Here is a 15,140-nt window from a genome sequence, read left to right on the forward strand (position 1 = left end):
GACAAAAGATTGACAATGTCATTGTATGTGTAGTAATTGATGTTTACTTTGTAATTACAAATTTATAAGGGGAGTATGTTGTTTTCCAGGCACATAATCTTGCATTGCTTTTTGGACATTTGTTGAATTGTTCGGAAGACAAGAAACCATCATTGGAGGTACAACACTTGCATACTCCAATCCAACCAAACAAGTATGTTTGTAATGTTGATTTTTGTAAATATAATATTTTATTGTATAATTGATATGTTAAATATCATACTTGCTATGTTGGACTTGTTTTGTTGTAGATTTGATTATGGAGTAATTGTTTTGAAAATTATAGAGTTGTGGGATGACATTGAGAAATATGAAAGAAACACAATGCCCAGTTACACAACTGTAAGCTGTAAAAATTTATATGTTCTGGATCTTTCATACAAATGTTGCATTTGGTTCATGTTTTGTGCATTACTGTCTTTGCAGGAAGAACTACAACAAGTTAGGGAGCAATATGTTTGTCAATGGATTTTGGATGTGGACAACGTGCGGAGGAATCAAGTGTTGCAAGATTTAGGCATTTTGTAGAATGTTGGGGATTATTGATGAAAGAACACTTGTTGTTACAATTCATATTTATGTATTGGTTGCACATCAAATCTGATTTCAGAAATTGTTGAGAAATATATTTGGCAGTTGAAATTCAGTTTGTTGTACTTAATTGACTTACATGTGCAAACAGTTTTACCCAAGTACCTAGTTGGCCTTTTTGTGCAAAAAGTTATACCCAAGTACCCACTTATTTAGCCTTTGGTACCAGTTCTGGTCCTGCACCTGGAGCGTTAGCCATTGTGCTTTCTGTGGCACGAATTTGTTAATAAATTCCTAAATAATTGTTTCCAAATTACTCAGAAATAGAACAAATGAGCGAGAAGACATTAGGCACTCCAAAATGAGTGTGGTGTACCAAGAGAGTAGGGAATCTTTCATTTATGATTCTACCAATTATCCTGATATCTCATTGTTTGCGGTGAAGTTGACAAAATCACAATCACAGGGAAGTCATTTGGTACGTGGTAAATACAAGTTTTTTTGGAATATACTTTTCATAAATTCCACAATGTCAATTACTTGATATTTGTTACTGCACAGGACTTGCAAACTGCATTTGGGAATCTTATCAGGAGCAAAGGCTTGACACAGGTTATGCTCCTTGGACAGAAGGACAACATCATGTGTAGTGTTTTGGTTTTTGTCACTCGCAATTCAACAAAGTTTGGCAAAGGATGGAAGGAATTTTGCACGGAATATGGGTTGAAGGAGGGAGACGTCCTGCTGTTTGAGGTTAACAATATTGGAAATGACATTATAGTTGAAGTTTATATTAATGGATGTCCCTGTACTCTTATACATCCAATCTCAGTCTAAAGCATAATCTACATTATGAATTCATGTTAGTGTCTTTCAATATTTATGTTCTAATGAAAATCCAATTATTACTTCTTTGTGTCAACCATGTTGGTCTTCATACAATTGTTCTACTTCAACTTGCTTATTTTTTACTTAACTTCATTTCGTATGGTCAAATAAAATAAATAAATTTATTAAAAGCATTGCAATAAAACATTTGTTGTAAAAATCATCACTAACATTTCCCATTTACTGAATAATATACTAATAAATAATAAAAAACAATAATTTTTGTGTAACATGAATTAAAATATTGTAACAAACAAAAGGTTTATTACTAAATATTTGTTGACTTTTTACACATCAAAACACATGTCCTAAGTCAAATATTGTCTTCAAAATATTAAATATAATTATTGTACATAACTAGGACTTTAGTTAAAATATTTGGGTACTTATGTTATCAGTTTTGCACACAGGGGTTTGTGAACTTGTAAAACATCTTTCTACCTCAAAATGACTTGCATGTTGTAATAATATTTTGTTACGGCATCCCGCCATTTCCATCAACGTAAATTACACCTCAGGTCACCAAATAATTAACACAAATAACAAATGTAACTTTAAAATAAAATGTGGTTTAACACTGCAAATAAACGGGTACTTGTGTTATGTATTATGCCCACTACGGTAGACTTACTTCGACTTCAAGGTTTTCAACTACTCTTGTCAATTTCATAAAAAATGATGATAATACACAATAAAAAAACACACAGCATGTAAATTTTCTGAACGAAGAGCAATTGTACATTCCAATAACGTGTGGGATCGTAGTTCATATAATTGGGTACTTACTTTATAACTTATGCACACTAAGGTACACTACCTTTTTCATAAACGGTTTCAAGTTGTGATATTCACCATCATGCCGAAAATTATTATATTTTAACAAGGTTGCTAAATTATGAATAAATAACACAACCTATGTCCCAAAATTATGTTAAAAAACAACAAATGCACCTAACAAAACACAAATGTGATCATCGTTCAATTAAGTGGGGACTAATGTTATTACTTTTGCTCACCACGGTTACCTGAGTTCAACATCGACTTAATCAATTTGTAATGTTCAGTTTGAACAATGATGTTGTATGACCAACAATATATTTCAATTTAATTTGTTTGTTATGATTTCTGGTGTAACAAAAATAATAACCAATTCCAAAACCTAATTTCTTTCAACAACCATGCCAAAAACTCCATAGTCATGCCTCAAATTCCCCATCAATACCATACAAACTTCATTTCAAATAACTTTATTTCATGTTCATCCCACTTCATTTCAACTCCCTGGTTCTGTCATAAACCATTACAGACAACAAAAATCAAATCATGACAATTCAAAAAAGGATTCCAATGTTTTCAAAATTCAACCAACTTTTTCAACAAGATTCCAAACATCATAACATTATCTAAAACTTAAATTCCTAATGTAATACAACTTATTGAAGTACTCATTGTTTTCTTCTACCATCTGTAGTATAAGGACTTCTTTTTACGACACTCTTAAGCCGTATTCGGGGTTGCGCTTTCATACGATCATACATTAGGCTTTGTTGCATTTCAAAACCACCTTGAAACACCGGGGTTTGCTGCTCATGTTGAGCCGGTGTACTTTGACAACGATCTTCACTTCCCCACAACGGTTCTTCCACAAAATCTTCATTCTTATCTTCATTTTTTGCTTCAACCAACTTTCTTAAATCGTTAATACTACTTTGCATGTCCGCAATTACCCGTGTTTGTTCTTCTACAACAGAAATTAATTTTTCCTTATCTCCTCTATTTTGCTTCTTAAATGGAATACCAAATTTCTCACAAGCGTCTTTCACCATACCATAACAAAGCTCCTCTTTGGTCACACCAACATCAATAACAACCTGCAATGTCATTAACAATTTTGATTTCATAAAAACACAAATCATAAATTACTTTGCACCAACACATTCGTGTAATCAACAACTACTCACCGATCCCTTTGCCAAAGCAGTTTTGATAAACTTATCCCCAATATTCATATCAATCCAGTTCAACAACCTTGGGAATTTTGTTACCCGTGTACTATAGATGGACTTCGATGTCACAAAATGGTGACAAAACCATACCTGCAAATTTTTAATCCATCAACAATGACAATAAAAATGATGAAAACAATAACGAATTATTGTCTTTGATTAACAATTACATAACAAACATGTACCTGCAACAGGTAAGCACATCCTTGAACATGAATATGGCTTTTGCTTGTTTCATTATTCATTGTTGTTGAAGCACTACACACACTTTCAACAAAATACTGAAAAACTAAATTTCCCTAATTGTACTTAGCCACACACCCCAACTCCCAAACAAGGTCAAAAATAATTGGAAATACTACTCCACTTCGATTGGGAAGCAAGAACTCTGATATCCCTACCAATATATACAAGCTGCAAAAATGTTCCATTGGAAAATTTTCATGTTCCTCTAACAAAAAGTCATATACCATTCTCACATCTACTTTCCCCTCAGGGAAGTACTCCCTACAAACACTATGATGCCCAACTTTATTTAAATCTATCACTTCACCAATAATAGGCAACCCTAACGACAGACAGACATCAAATTCAGTAAACTTAATTTGTCACCAAAATAAAACCCACTCATGTTATCTACCCATTGACCACATAACTTAGATAACAAATTCCTACCTATCTTAATACAAACTGGCAAGTATAACAACCAACCAAAAACACTCTTCTCAATGTAACCCTTCTGCTCAAAAGTCAACCGTTCGTTCAAAAGACCTATCATCTTGGTTTTGCAGTAGTGTATGAACACTAACTGCATACGAAGTCATGCTTAATAATTAAATACAGTCAAACAACAAATGTATGCAAATCAAATACAATCCTACGTACCTTCTTCCTTGTATCACGTCCTTTACTTTGTTCACCAAGTTCCTTCATCACACTACACCAACACAAAAAGTGAAATTACATTACACCAACACAATCAAGTAAAAGAACAAATTGGAAATGATAACAAAGATTGTGAGCATTTGTTAAAACACAAGCAAAAAGAGAACAAAAAAATAATAGTAATTTATTAATTTATATCATTCGTGCCACATAAAAATACATTTTGTAAGACTCATGGTTCAACAACATAACTGGTACCAAAGGCAAATTAAGTGGGTACCTGGGTTGAAGTTTTTGCACATCAAGGCCAACTACGTCCACCACTCTCATTTTGGGGTGGCTTGTTTGTTTTCCCTCATTTCATCTACTTCTAAGTAATTTGGGAACAATTTTTTAAGATTTTGTTAACAAATTCGTGCCACATAAAAATACATTTTGTAAGACTCATGGTTCAACAACATAACTAGTACCAAAGGCAAATTAAGTGGGTACCTGGGTTGAAGTTTTTGCACATCAAGCCAACTACGTCCACCACTCTCATTTTGGGGTGGCTTGTTTGTTTTCCCTCATTTCATCTACTTCTAAGTAATTTGGGAACAATTTTTTAAGATTTTATTAACAAATTCCTGCCACATAAAAATACATTTTGTAAGACTCATGGTACAGGAACAGAACTGGTACCAAAGGCGAATTAAGTGGGTACCTAGGTTGAAGTTTTCGCACATCAAGGCCAACTACGTCCACCACACTAATTTTGGGGTGGCTTGTTTATTTTCCCTCATTTGATCTACTTATAAGTAATTTGGGAACATTTTCTTAACATTTTATTAACAAATTCCTGCCACATAAAAATACATTTTGTGAGACTCATGGTTCAGCAACATAACTGGTACCAAAGCCGAATTAAGTGGGTAATTGGGTTGAAGTTTTTTCACAGAAAGGCCAACTAGGTCGACCACTCTCATTTTGGGGTGGCTTGTTTTTTTCACAGCAAGGCCAACTAGATCCATGACTACCAATCCAACAAAATTACAAAAACAATGTAAGATTAACCAAAAAACATCTATAAAAATCATTAACACAACAAAATTCATTACACTTCAATTATATTTGCATTTCTCTTAAAATTCTTATTCCAATCATTATATTTTACTATAAAAATGTCAATTTCTTTACAAAACGAATTGTCATCTAAAAATTCTTCATACAGAAACGCAATCGAGTTTTCAAACGTGAATAATACACACTTTAAATAAAGATAACATCAACAAAGCAGGTGCACATGCAGTCATCCATGGTGCACCAGGCATAGGTAATTTATTATGGCCAGATACAACATTTTCCGAAATACTAAATAGTGTGCTAACAAACTAAATCATGTCCTTTTACTCTGAACTACAATGAATATCAGTGATGCATCACTAAAATGTATGTGGAAAGGATTATGAATCTTGGAAAACTTTTTTACAAGTCTTAATATGTATGGATGATAATTTAGATTTTTCAATTTACCTCATTCAAATTGAATACAGGCTAAAAATATACGGTATCATCTTGATAAGAACACGATAAGGACCATCCAGTTCAAAATTAGAAAAAACTATCAAATGTTATTATATTGTTAAGCCTTGAAACATGCTTCAACAACATCTATAAAAATCATTAACACAACAAAATCCATTACACTTCAATTATATGTCAATTTATAAAGGATAAACATGAAATGGACAACCACACACATAGTATCATTAATTATATCAAAGGACCTTCTAAAATCCCAAGTCATCCCACCACATTTATTTCATCTAATAACTTATCAAATATCTAGATTACGGGTAAAGCACAAAAAGTGAAATTACATTACTTTTGGAGGTCCTCTATTCCATAAATTTTCCCACTTCGGAGACACATTTTCAGTACCGTCAAAGGAATAATGTTTATGTTCTCATGTCCATAGTATCAATCACCACACAATTTATTTATCCAACAAATACTATTAACAAACCACCTCCATCATACATAAACAACATTCCACAGCCATCCAACAAGTCATATTTTTACAGCTTACAAACAACGTATCAAACATAACCAAAATCATCCACAAACAACATCATACATATATTAAAGCTTCATTCCACTGAAATAAAAAAAACGAACCTTAAGTGAACACAACGTGTGCCGGTTGGAACACACACAAACAACAATGTGTGGGTGGGACTAACAACCCGAAAAACCCCTCTTTTTCGTCCACAGTACAGTCGACACTCCGTCGGCACTCCAGCGATGCTTCGGTGGCACTCCGACAGTCAATGCAAAGGTCCACCACAAGGAGGGAAGCAGATGGGACGAAGCGAGACTCAGAACGCGCCCCTAGTTCGCTGGGCCGGAGGGAAGACGACGCCGTCTTCGGTTCATTCGCCAACGTCGGAGTTGCGACGGCCGTGAATCGGAACCGGCTGGAGGGGTTGAATAGCTCCGAGACGGCCTTCAACGGTGTCCGACGGCACTCCGGCAAGCAATCCGTCGGACCTCTCTCTCTCGAACTCCCTTTCTCCAACTCTCTCGGGCTCTCTCTAGGTTAGACTCTCTCTCTCAACCTTCACTTCTCTCTCTGCATTGTTCAAAAATGAATTTCAAATTTGAATCGCGGGCCTTCAATCCCCTGACCACTCCCTTTCCACGTCATATTTCATTTTCATTTTATTTTTCCACGTGGACCACTACCATTTGGACACCTGTCTCGTGTCCAAATGTTGTCAAAAGTGGTTGTTCAAGTATCATTTTCCTTTTTTTATTTCCGTTTTTAGAAGTCGTGTTGGCTTCTCTTTCAACTTTTACATTTGATTTTCTATTACTTTTTTATTTTTCAAATATGATAGTTTTTATGTTTTTTCAAATTTTTATGAAAATATTTTTTTAAGTTTTAAATTAGTTTTTAATAATTTAATTAATTAAATTTTAAAAATTTTATTTTTTTTCAAATTTTATATAGTTGTATTTTTTTATAATTTGATTGATGAATTAAAAGTAGTGTTTTTAATTTCTTTTACTCTTTAAAATTTTGTATTTTTTTATTTAATCTAAAGACTAGAATTTATGGATAATTTTATTATTAAAAAAATATTTGAATATTATTTTAAGAAAATGTGACAATATTTTTAGTTTTAGATATTTTTAATAATCTGGTTAATAAATTAAAATGAAAATTTTCTAATAGTATTTTAATATTTTATTTTTAACTTATTAATTAAAGGGTTAAATATGTTTTTAGTCTCTCAACTATCAAGCGTTTTTATTTTTCGTCCCTATTTCAAACTTTGTACGATTTGATCCCTGTCCTTAAGGAGACCATTATTTTTGGTCCTCCAAAACAAACAGCGTTAAAATTCGGGTGATGTGGCTAACGTATAGGCACGTGGGATGACATGTATCCTTTCTAACATTTGCCACATGTGTTTACATTTTAAATTGAAATTGATTAGTGATTAAATGAGATGACGGAGATAAGGGCTTATATACTTACTAAGGGATGGGATCTTCTTAAGCGAATCAAAGACGAGGAAAGACGAGCACATAATTTCAGCTGGAAAGAAGGTTGAAGGTGAACCGCAAAAGGTTGGATTTCATCTTCTTCAACATTGGTGTAGTTGGTCACGTAAGTTCATTTTCGTCTTTCGTTTCGTGTGAATGGATGGATTTGGGATATAAGGTTTTTGTTGGGAGTAGTCGAACTTGATTTAGTTTGGAAATTACTGTATCAGGGAAATGGAAGCTAACAGAGGAGGAAATGGTTTCACGCGAAGGAGTATTGGTTCTGGAATGTCCCAAACATGTGGATCCTCCTCTCACTTAGCTTCAAGAAATTGTGGTTGTGGGGAAATATTGCTGCTGTTGAAGGCAACTACATTGAAGAACAAAGGGAGACTATTTTATAGATGTAGAAATTGGGCAGTAAGTGAGAAAATGTTTTACTTATTGTGATGAAGTTTGTATTCGTGATTTGTAATTTGTTTTGCAGAGTAATTTAAGTTGTAACTACTTTGAATGGGTTGATGAAGAAGACTCTAAAATTGAAGGAAGCTTACAAAGGAGGAGTGAAGAAGTTGAAGTCTGTATTGAAAATGTTGTGTTGGATCTAAGGAAGAAGCAGGACAAGTTGAAGAGGAAATTAGAGCAAGAGAGAAAAAAGTTCAAAATGGTGTTGGTCTTGTTTGTATTGTCATTATGGGCATTAACAGTGATGTTTTGTGTTATGTTTGTGCTGAAGATAAATTGTAATTAGATTGGTAATGTTGTGTTGTGGATGTACTTTGAAATTTTAAATTGAATAAAATGTGGACAACATATGTGATTACGTTGTGTTATGTGCATTTCTGTTATGTGATTATAGTTGTTACTTTAAATCAAAGAGTTTGACAACATAGTTTATAAAAATCAGTTACACCCAAAATCTCAACCAGTAAAAACATTATACTGTTATAACGTAATTTGGACATGGTTTATATAAAAATGTGACAAAAATACTTATAACATCAGAAAGCACAATGTGACAGCAGAAAGCACCAGTATTGAACCTGATAAGGTTTTTCACTTATAACATCAATCTTGCAAGATTATTGAACCTGAAAACATACATCAAAAATAGCATCTCTGTCTATTATGAGATGCCAACCCCCTATTGCTTTGAAAATAACTAATCCAACAAGTAATTTAAAGCACAATGACTGAAATAGACAGTGAACAATGAAGAGTAAAATGTCATCCAAGTACAGAGCATTGCATTGAACAAAAATAACATAAGAAATTACAGAAGTGGTCCCCGAGCAGTTTAATTAACACAAGAAGTGGTCCCCTAGTACTTTAATTAACACAAGAAGTGGTCCCCTAGTACTTTAATTAACATTGGATGTGGTACACTATATGACAAACAAGTTGTCCAAAAAATACTGTGCCCACTACAAATGGTCTCCCTAAGTGGGTCCCAATTGCAAAAAAAAAGTCTGTGGATGTCAATTGGAACTCGCTTGAGACCCTAGAAATTGTGCAGCCAATGTTGAGGATGTTCTTCTTCCCCCTTGACGCATATGTGCAGCCCCTCTAAGTTGTGATGTTCTTTGACCTTGTGAGGTTGATGCAGGTGGTTCAGCAGCCGCTGCAGTTCTTCTTGCAGATCCTCCCCTTCCAGTTGATGCAGATCCTCCCCTTCCAGTTGATGCAGATCCTCCCCTTCCAATTGATGCAGATCCTCCCCTTCCAGTTGATAAAGATCCTCCCCTTCCACCTGATGCACTTCTTCTTGCAGATTCTCTCCTTCCAGTTGATATAGATTCTCCCATTGCAGATGTGCCTCTTGTGTCCTGTGAAAGGCTTAGGTAGTTAGATTTGACATAGTTATAAATAAATGAACTTGTAAATAACATGTTGAGGAAGAAGTACCTTGCTTTTCTGCCCCTTTTTACAACTTCTTACATTGTGTCCATATGCATTACAACTGCTACACTTCATACCAATATTTTTCTTGGACAACTTTGAATGGCTGACATATTCATCAGCTTCTCTTCTTCTTAACTTTTTAGGCCTCCCAGGAGGTGTTTTATAAGTGGGTGGTAGTAGTGGGGCAGTGTCGGATGTAGGCCAAAGTTGTTGTCCATTGATTAGAATTATTTCAGGTGCATAACAAGTGTTATAAGCATGTTTCTTGTAATATGGATGCACATAATCTTCTGGGTTTTCTAATTTATAATGTATGGCAGCAACAGCATGTCTACAAGGTATTCCAACCAAATCCCAAAAGTAACAACTACAACTATGACTATTATATCAACTACAAACTTGTCCATTGTAAAGCCATGAGTGACTTCAAATTTAGCACCCCCTGCCCAAACTGGAAGCCAATTCCCACTCCTTTCAACTTCCCTATCAAGTCTTTTTCTCGGTTTAGGCATAACATCACCAGGATATTGATCACTTTTTCTCTAAGTGTTGCAAACCTACTCATAATATATGACCTAATCCATTCCATCATAGTAATTATAGGTTTGTCTCTTGCCAGCAAAATAGTACTATTAAATGACTCAGACAAATTATTGATCAACACATCACATCTAGGATAAGCACTAAATGCATGTTTACACCAAGATTTAGTTGGAATTGTCATTAACCAATTATAAGCATCACAATTCACAGTCTTCAACTCACCCATTTTTTTTCCCAGTCCTGAAGTATGTTGCCTTGGCAGCCCCCATCATAAGGTCTCTAATGAGTAGTCCTCCACCAAATTTCTTCTTATAGTTGTTGTACAAATGCCTTAAACACAGCCTGTGCTCCACCCCATTCAAAATCTCATCAAATACTGCCATTAATCCCTGCCAACAAATGCCAACAGCCTTTAATAAAGTAACTTAACAATTTGAATAAAAGAGGGAATGAAAAAATATTGATGTATAAAGTAACTTACCTTTTGCTGATCCGAAATAAAGATCCAGCGTTGAAAATCTATGCCCCCAATATCACCCAGCAGCAGGGTCAAAAACCACCTCCATGTCTCTTTGCATTCATTTTCAACCACAGCAAAAGCTAGTGGGAAATATTGGTCATTAGGGTCTCTTGCCACTGCCACTAACAACTGACCTCCATATGTTGTCTTCAAATGACAACCATCTACCCCAATGGCCTGCAACTACCTAAGAACCCCTCTTTACAGCCCTCTAAACACATGTAAAATGCCCCAAACCGTGGTGGCAAAGTGGTTGGGGTTGATTGACCTTAATCTTGAATGTTCTAGCCTTTACTCTTAGCAACTCAGCCACATAATCATACAAACATCCATATTGCGTTCTCCATCACCCACTAAAGATTCCATAGCAATTTGCTTTGCTCTTCCAGCTTTCCAAGGAGTTACTCCAACACTAAATGACTTTTTGATTTCATCTATGATTTGGTTCACTGTCATGCCTCCCACATTTACAAATCTGTCTACCAATACTTGTGCAATCCATTGCACACTTGCACTTTTGTTACCAAAAACCCTTCCACACTTGTGACGTCCAACGAGAGTTTTCACTCTAAAAGTTTCCCTTCCTCCTACCTTGCTAGCCATAATTACAAAACCACATCCCTTTTTACAAACTGCCCTCACTCTCTTCAAATCATTCTTAACAAACTTCACTTCTTTGCCATTTAATACGCTATGCTCCTGTAGGGCACTTTTAAAATCTTTCAATGACTTAAACTCCATCCCCAATGTAAATTTGAAGCTCTTGGTCATATCATCTGCTCTATACTTTGGAAACTTCCTCCTATTCTCACTAATAGCCTCATCACTATCCACATTTGAAGACAATTCATCAGTATTGTAATCTTCATTTATCTCATGCTCATGCTGTCCAACATCTTCGTTAATCATAAATGACCCCTCACCACCACCGTTTCTTCTCCTCACACTTTTCTTCCTCTTTTTCATTGTACTCCACCTCTCTAAAACAGGATTAATATTTCTTCTTTCTTCCTCCACCCTCTCATCCTCCATCCCGAACCCATCATGATCATTTTCCATTCTTTCCTCTTCACTATCATCCACATTTTCCACCACTTCTTCCTCAACCACATTGCCCTCTTCCTCTTCCTCATCAACATAAGCCTCTTCCTCACCCCTCTGTACATATTCGTCCTCAACATTCCCCTCTTCCTCTTTGTAATCCATTAGGACATCTTCTACTTCCACATTCCCCTCTACCCCACCAACATAACCATGTTCTTTATCCACTACATCATCTTCTTCAGCCACATAAGCATGTGGTTCACCAACATAACCATCTTCTTTATCCACTACATCATCTTCTTCAGCCACATAAGCATGTGGTTCACCAACATAACCATCTTCTTTATCCACTACATCATCTTCTTCAGCCACATAAGCATGTGGTTCACCAACATAACCATCTTCTTTATCCACTGCATCATCTTCTTCAGCCACATAAGCATGTGCTTCACCAACATAACTATCTTCTTTATCCACTACATCATCTTCTTCAGCCACATAAGCATGTGCTTCACCAACATAATCATCTTCTTTATCCACTACATCATCTTCTTCAGCCACATAAGCATGTGGTTCACCAACATAACCATCTTCTTTATCCATGCATCATCTTCTTCAGCCACATAAGCATGTGCTTCACCAACATAACCATCCTCTTTATCCACTGCATCATCTTCTTCAGCCACATAAGCATGTGGTTCACCAACATAACCATCCTCTTTATCCACTGCATCATCTTCTTCATCCACATAAGCATGTGCTTCACCAACATAACCAACTTCTTCATCCATAATAGCATCTTCTTCAACAACATATGCATGTATATGTTCCACCTCTTCTTCCATATTTACCTCTTCCTCCGTCTCCTGTACTGCCTCTTCACCAAAACACAAAAACTTAACTTCATCTGGCTGACTAGGTTGTGCATGTTGGACATAGATTTCAACCTCATCATTATTTGCCTCTGCATAGTTAGCCAAGAACAGTGCTTCCCTGTCATCACTGAGTAATCTCAAGTTGTTCATCGCCTTTTGTTTTGCCCCCTTCCACCATAGCTTGAACTCTGCATCATACTTGAATTCTTTAACATATCCTACTGCTTCAAAGTAAGACCACCTGTCCGGATCAATTCCTTTTATAACATGTATTTCTCCTCCCACATATTCTATTCCCTTATTCTTCACGAACTTCCCCATGTGATGCAGAGAAAAATCAAAAACCATTGCTAATCCTACATTGTAAAATGCAAATTTTACTCACACAATGCACAACAAGCAATGGAGTGACAGTAAACGTAAACGAAAAGAACAAAATTACCTTCTTTGAATCGCCTTCCTTACACACACAATGCAAACGAACACTGGAGCAACAACAATCGCCAAACCAAATTGATGGAACCACAACCCTAATCGCGACTTAGGTTCAAGATAAAACAAAGTTATCAACCCCAATTTTGATTCGCTTAAGAAGATCCCATCCCTTAGTAAGTATATAAGCCCTTATCTCCGTCATCTCATTTAATCACTAATCAATTTCAATTTAAAATGTAAACACATGTGGCAAATGTTAGAAAGGATACATGTCATCCCACGTGCCTATACGTTAGCCACATCACCCGAATTTTAACGTCGTTTGTTTTGGAGGACCAAAAATAATGGTTTCCTTAAGGACAGGGATCAAATTGTACAAAGTTTGAAATAGGGACGAAAAATAAAAACGCTTGATAGTTGAGGGACTAAAAACATATTTAACCCTTAATTAAATAATTAAAAAAAATTAAAAACACAAAGTATATTTGAATGAAATAAAAAACACATTTTGAATATGTAAAATCATGTAAAATAAAGTATTAGAATTGATAAGTATTTTAAAATAATGAAACTGAATATTTTAATGTTAAAATAATTTAATAATATAAATAACGACCAGGAACTGCCTATATAATCACTATTTAATAGAATGTTACATGATATAAAAAGTTGAAAATGATAAAAGTAAAATAAAATAAGTAAAAATAGAACGTTCAAGGCACAAATTTTATTTAATTGTTGGTTTTAAGATAAAGTTGTATTCCAAAATGCTACTTACCCATTTTTTACATTTTTTAAAATTTATTCATTTTTTAAAATTTGAATGAAAATTATAGGATTTTAATAATACAAAAGATTGTTATCTAAAAAATATTTAAAAAACTAAAACTAAAATAAAATAGAAAAGGTTAAACTTTTTTATCAAAATGCAACGATCTTGTGTCAGAACCATTAAATCCATGCTGAGTATGCATCTCTTCTCTCCAGAATTATGAGTTTCTCCTCCTTCTCTTTATAATCCTCCTTCTTATCTCTAAAAATCCTCACTTTATCCTTCTTCTGATCATCATCTAGGGTGTGTGTGAGTTCTTTCTTGGTGACAAGAAGTTCTTTTCCATCAATCTAGTTGCTGTGTGAAGTGGGTAAGTAAACTCATTCGTTCTTTTTAAGTTTCGGTATTTTCTAGAACATGCAAACACTGTTCAGCTTGCATGTGTTCTTCATTTATCTTTTTCTGAACTTGTTTATGTTTTAATCCTCTGATTGGTCCCTTTTCATCGATCAAAATTGTAGTGGGTTGCTTTAGAAGTGGTTGCTGGTTAGTTAAAGTTGTGGAAGCTTAGGAAGTGTCTTGTTTGTTGAAGGTAAGAGAAGCTAGTGATTTAATTATATTTTTATGTGAATATATTAATAAGATCAAAATTGATTCTTATATCTTATAATTCCTACAAATTTTCTATTAAAATTTATATAACTTATATTACAAAGTAATTTTTTCATAAAATAAATGAGAAATTTCACATTAATTTCTTAATAAATAGGTTTAACACCCACTAATTTACATTTAATATCTCTTATATGAATATTTAATTTTTATATTTAATTAAAAGATAAAATTTACAATGAAAATTCCAAAAACTCCTCGAAATCTTATCACTACACCTCATATTTTAGAAAAACCAACTAAGAATTAACTCTATTATTATCATATTCTAAAACTGAGGGAAATTAAATGAAATTTAAAAAAGGTGCATGTTAATTAAGTTCCTTGTATGCGCTATAAAAGTAAGTTTATATTTCTTTTAAATGTGAATATCATACTAAGGATTATTTAAGATATAGAGTACGAATAGAAATATAGAGAAAGAAGACTTGATAGTTTGGCTTAAACTTTCAACCGCGGAGAATAGAGAGAATAATTTAGAAGAAGATTAAATTCTA

At 34.4% G+C, this 15,140-nt stretch overlaps 1 protein-coding gene and 1 pseudogene across 1 annotated transcript; both read right to left on the reverse strand.

Annotated features, from left to right (window-relative positions):
• Positions 1-2,903: 2,903 nt before the first annotated feature.
• On the reverse strand, positions 2,904-3,709 carry LOC148206345 (uncharacterized). Its single transcript, XM_088102918.1, has 3 exons — positions 3,650-3,709; positions 3,420-3,554; positions 2,904-3,329 (listed from the first exon to the last, which is right to left on the reverse strand). Exons 1-3 carry the CDS (start codon positions 3,707-3,709, stop codon positions 2,904-2,906), a joined length of 621 nt encoding a protein of 206 aa, XP_087959044.1.
• A 6,031-nt stretch (positions 3,710-9,740) lies between these two features.
• LOC148206346 (uncharacterized) lies at positions 9,741-10,597 on the reverse strand (annotated as a pseudogene).
• Positions 10,598-15,140: the final 4,543 nt, after the last annotated feature.

Source organism: Vigna umbellata, chromosome 1 (genome assembly GCF_029865625.1).
Source record: "Vigna umbellata cultivar VRB3 chromosome 1, Vumbellata_1.0, whole genome shotgun sequence".
NCBI classification, from domain to species: Eukaryota; Viridiplantae; Streptophyta; class Magnoliopsida; order Fabales; family Fabaceae; genus Vigna; species Vigna umbellata.